Here is a 4,821-nt window from a genome sequence, read left to right as displayed (position 1 = left end):
CAGGGACCCTGCTGGCTGGGACTGGGCCAGGCGAGGGAGGGGAGGCAGGGAGGACAGGATGTGAGCCCCAAGGCGCGGCCGGGTCAGCAGGGCCTGTTCTCAGGCTCTCTGGCCAGGAGCGAGCCTCCATCTGGCGGGGCCAGCTGTGGGCGCTGGGACACAAGGCCCCAGCAGGAGAGAGGGAGGCTGGGGCAGGGGCTGCAGGGACACGGGGGCAAAACACCGAGAGGAAAAACAGGCACGTGGTGTTATTGTCACAGAACCATTAAATACAACTTATCCACAAGCTGGGGAGCTGGGCAGTGCTGGGGGGAGCGCGGGGTCAGCGAGGCCAGGAGGTCAGGGGGGTGCCGTCCGGGTCTGGTCCTGGAGGGGGCTCAGGCTGCCCTCATCGGAGGGGCTGGGCTGGCGGAGGCCGGGCTGTTTGTGGAGGCCCCGCAACTTGGCCAGCAACTCCTGGACGAAGTCCTGGGGACAGGGGGGGGTGCTGAGACTCGGGCAGGGGGCCCTGCGCATGGGGCTCTCCTCTGCTTCCTGCTCGGTCAGTGGGGGCCAGAGGGGGGCGGTTAGGGAGGGACAGGTGGGAAATTAAGAGGCAGAGATGGGGCAGGAGGAACCCGAGACCCAGGGAAAGAGACAGAGACGGAGAGAGGGAGAGAGACCGAGAGGGAGAGACACAGAGACACAGAGACATGAGATGTTTCGCAGGCCAAGAGATGACCAGGAGGGTCCCCAGAGACAGAGGCCTGAGATAGTTCCAGGCCAGACTGACACAGTGACGTTTGTCCCTCAGGCTGCCCGGAGCTGGTTGGAGAAACATGAATATTTTTCCCTTTTAAAGCAGGGAAGGAAGTGGGAGGAGCTGGAGGTTCAGCTTCGGGGCCTGGAGGAGGCACTGAAGGGAGAGAGGCTGAGCTCCCGGCAGCAGCCCGAGGACAGGCCCAGCAAGAGGCAGGGACGGGAGACAGATGGGGAGGCGCTCAGAGGGAGCCTATAATGGAGCCCCCGTGGCAGATGGGGAGAGGAGGGAGGAGGAGGAGGAGACAGGAGGAGACAAAGGGCATCAGTGGAGAGCAGAAGAGCTGTGGGGGGGGGGCTGAGCCCCACTGGCCAACCCCACTCCACTCCCTCCCCCAATATCAGGGTGCGGGGGACCAGACCAGGCCTGGGACTCTTGACAAAAACTCACCTCTGTGGGGTTCCTGCATGACTTCAGGAGTCCCTAAAAAAACCCACCCCACAAAAAAACCCCAGTAAATATATAATACTTATTCCTCTCCAACCCCTTCCCTTTCCCAACAGAGCCCCAAGACAGCAAGACAAATGGAAGTCAGATCCCAGGGTGGACTTCCCACCTGTTTCAAGAGAGGAACACTGCCTGGGGGACTTCACAGAGTGAATGGGGGCAGGATTGAATCACCAGATCCAGGGGGTGAGAAACTCATGCATTTTCTAACCCTGGAAAAGTGAAGACCAAAAGGATATGGCTGCCAGACTGCCTGAGTTTGAATCATAGCTGTTTTCCTACTGAGCTGTGTGACCCTGGGCAAATGATCTCACCTCTCTGGGCCTCATTTTCCTCAATATCTGGAGATAACAATCGCACCTGCTTTCTAGGGTTTTGTGGGGATGAACAGTTGGTAACTGTACAGTGTGTGGCACACAGTAAAGTGCTCAATGAACACGTCAACTAGGGCTATTCTTTTTAGGGCCAAAGTGGAAGACAGGGAGGCAGCTCTCCCCCACCTACCTGGATTTTCCGGCTTCTCTCCTCTTCACTCTCCAGTTCCAATAATTCATCAATATTGACCTCATCGGGCATATCTGCCTCCTAAGGCAAGAGAGCAGGGCTGGTCAGGGCCCTTCCCTCCCTCCCTGCCTTTGTCCAGGGCTCTGGGGGAGCCCCACCAACACAGGGCCCAGCTGGCGGATTCTGGAGCAATAATGTGGCAGTCAGGGACAGCACCACCAAGGCGGAACATCTGGGTGCTGGGGGGGAGGGATGACAGATGGGTTGATGGAGGCCCAGAGTCCTGGACCAGCCCCATGCCTAGGCCCCTGGGCCCCTGAGCCTCGGGGCTGGCACAGGTCTCTCCCCTTGGCCACAGTTCCTCCTGTGGAAAACAGGCCTGGTCAAGTCTTGGAATGTCATATTCTGGGACTCAGGAGAGGGGCTGGCTTGTGCCCTTTCAAGGAAAAGTCTTAGCACTAGGTGTCGGGGGAGGGGAGCCTGAGGGGGCGGGCCCCTTCCCCCAAGGGACACAAGTGGGAATAGGGCCCAGGGCCAGCCCATGGGGCTAGAGGCCAAAGTGCAACCGGGTGAGTCCAGGAAGATGGCCACCCAGGCCTCCGGAGGTGGGCGGTGAGATAATCAGGAGTGAGCAAGAGTGTTCGGCCTCATTGGGCAGTGGCCCAAAAGATGTCTGGCTCAGGACCCCTGCTGGGAAGAGGGCCCAGCTGTCCCCAGCAAGGGATCCCTGTGCCTACAGTCTCTCCTCCCCACCCGAAGTCCTGCTGTCTGGATGGGTGACGTGTGTGAGTTTGGTCCTGCCACAGAGCTTGATGCCAAGGGTCCAGGCTGGCTGAGGCACAGAGGTTGGTGGCATCATCTGGGCCATTTCCTACAAGAACCTGTTGGTCTTGAGTGAGTGTCCATCATGTGGCTGGGGCTTGGGTGTATTTGTCTCATTGTTACACATCCATGGCCAGTTGTGGGACTGCTGTCCATTATTATTATAGGATGCCACCACCAGCAACGGAATGCCTGATCACCGGTGAGTCCACACATGTGTCTGAGGATAGAGGTCCTTGTATCACTGTGAGGGGACATGGCTTCTACAACCTTCCTGCTGTGTGCTCGTAGGACCACTGGGAACCTGGGGCTATTTTCTGCATTCATGACTCTGAGCAGACTCAAATGACAAAGTGCCCTGTCTGCTATGTGTGGACATATGGAGGGGTGGCTGATGCTCTTGCGTGCCCGAGGGCAGCTGCAATTCTGTGTCTGGGTGCACCTACAGCTTATTCAATTTTGTGTAATGGTATAACTTGTATAATGGTATAATTTGTGTCATGGTATAACTATAATTGCTCTAGATTTGTGTCTGTGAGTGGTGGTGGTATTTGTCATTGGATTTGTAGGTGGCAAGAATTTTTTTCTTTAGAAGATAATGGATGCAGTTGAGTGGGGTGGCACATGCCTGTAATCCCAGATGCTCAGGAGGCTAGGCAGGAGGATCATGAGTTCAAAGCCAGCCTCAGCAATTTAGTGAGGCCCTGTCTCAAGATTAAAAAAAAAGGCTGGGATGTGGCTCAGTGGTTAAGTGCCCCTGGAGGAAACCCCAGTACGGAAAAAAAAAAAAGTAGAAGAAGTAATGGATGCGTGTGCCAAGGATACAGCTCAGTTGTCAGAGGCTTGCATGTGTGAAACTCTGGGTTCAATCCCGGGAACCAAAAAAAAGAAGAAGAGATGATGATAATAGACACATGTGTGTAACTTGAGTCACTCTGTGTCCTAGACTAGTTATTGGAGCTTGCATTGTCTGTGTGTCCCTACAGCTTTTACCAACGAACACTTTGTGTTGAGGGTGTGTGTTTGGGTGGCCAAGGCAAGTGTGTCCTGGGTGGGGGGTGCAGCTACTGGAGAATGCCGATCCACAAGTGCCCACATCTCCTGTCCTCGTGAGTTTGCGAGTGGCTGTCACTTCTGTTTATGCGTGGCTGCAGCTTCTATTACCGTGCACATCTGTGTACACTGCTGCTTCCTTTGCTGTGCGTGTCCCTGTGGTCCTATCTCCTCGGTCACGATGTCTATGTTTGGCTTTAAGACACCCCTCCCCCCACCCATTCGCCAGATATGGTGGCCCTGGTTCCTCAGTTTTACCTCCTCGCCTCCCGTAGACGAACCCCCTGGCCCTTTCCAGGTGTTTGGACACGTTTGGGGACCCAAGTGTGTCTCTGTCCACAAGCAGAGTGCCCTGCCTGTTGTGCAGGCGAGTGAGTGCCTGGATGAGTGCTGCCCGGGGGCGTGCGACCTCCGGTGTGGAGCGGGATGCGCGTGCATCGCGGACCGGACCCCGCACCCGGGCCACCCACCCCGCTGCAGCCCGGCCCGGGACCCTCCGCGTCTCACCCTGCCGCGGTACATCTCCTCCAAGCGCCCGTCGATCCACTTCTCCACGTCCAGCCGCCGCTGCAGCTCCCGCCGATCGTACTTGACGGTGACACGTGCGTGCCGTTTCTGCAGCCCCCCGGGGCTGCCCCCCGGCCCGCGGGCCCGCGATGGGGACTGCAGCTTGCTCAGCACCCGCTTGCCCAGCCTCTGCGCTGCCATCCCGCAGCCGCCGGCCAGCGCCGCGCTGTGGCCTCCGCCTGGCGCCTGGGGGCCTCTTACCGGAGGGGCGGGGCCGCGGGGCGGGGGCTCGCGCTGGGGGGGGGTGCGGCCCCGCCCCCTCCGCCCGGGCCTCAGTTTCTCCACGCGCAGCGGCGAGGACCGGCCACTTCCGGGTCTGGAAGCCCGCAGACGTGACAGCCTCAGGTATGGGTAGGGTCCGGAAGCCCCGCCGGGCCGCTGGGGCTCCCCAGACCTGCATCCCGGGGGCGGGGTCCCGGGACGGACTCGGGGACCCGGGCAGTCTATGCCCTCTGGTGGCCGCGGCTGGTCGTGCAGGAGCCTTCGCTACTGGGGGGCGGGTCAAGCCTTAAGACTTCGAGCCATCTTTCCTTCTATTTTCCTTTTCTCTCTCTCTCCCCTGTCTTTGCGTGCTGGCCTATCGTATTCTAGGCAAACCGCAAAACGGTCATTTGCTCGTTGGGTCATTC

At 58.7% G+C, this 4,821-nt stretch overlaps 1 protein-coding gene across 1 annotated transcript; it reads right to left on the bottom strand.

Moving 5' to 3' along the window:
- Nucleotides 1–233: 233 nt before the first annotated feature.
- Nucleotides 234–4,391, bottom strand: Ppp1r14a (protein phosphatase 1 regulatory inhibitor subunit 14A). The gene is made up of 4 exons (XM_027941448.2): nucleotides 4,133–4,391; nucleotides 1,751–1,831; nucleotides 1,190–1,222; nucleotides 234–468 (listed from the first exon to the last, which is right to left on the bottom strand). Exons 1-4 carry the CDS (start codon nucleotides 4,331–4,333, stop codon nucleotides 340–342), a joined length of 444 nt encoding a protein of 147 aa, XP_027797249.1. The 5' UTR covers nucleotides 4,334–4,391; the 3' UTR covers nucleotides 234–339.
- Between the last annotated feature and the right edge of the window lie 430 nt (nucleotides 4,392–4,821).

Source organism: Marmota flaviventris, chromosome 18, assembly GCF_047511675.1.
Source record: "Marmota flaviventris isolate mMarFla1 chromosome 18, mMarFla1.hap1, whole genome shotgun sequence".
Taxonomy (NCBI): domain Eukaryota; kingdom Metazoa; phylum Chordata; class Mammalia; order Rodentia; family Sciuridae; genus Marmota; species Marmota flaviventris.
Note: the sequence above shows the minus strand (reverse complement) of the source record. Positions and strands in the feature narration are given on the sequence as shown.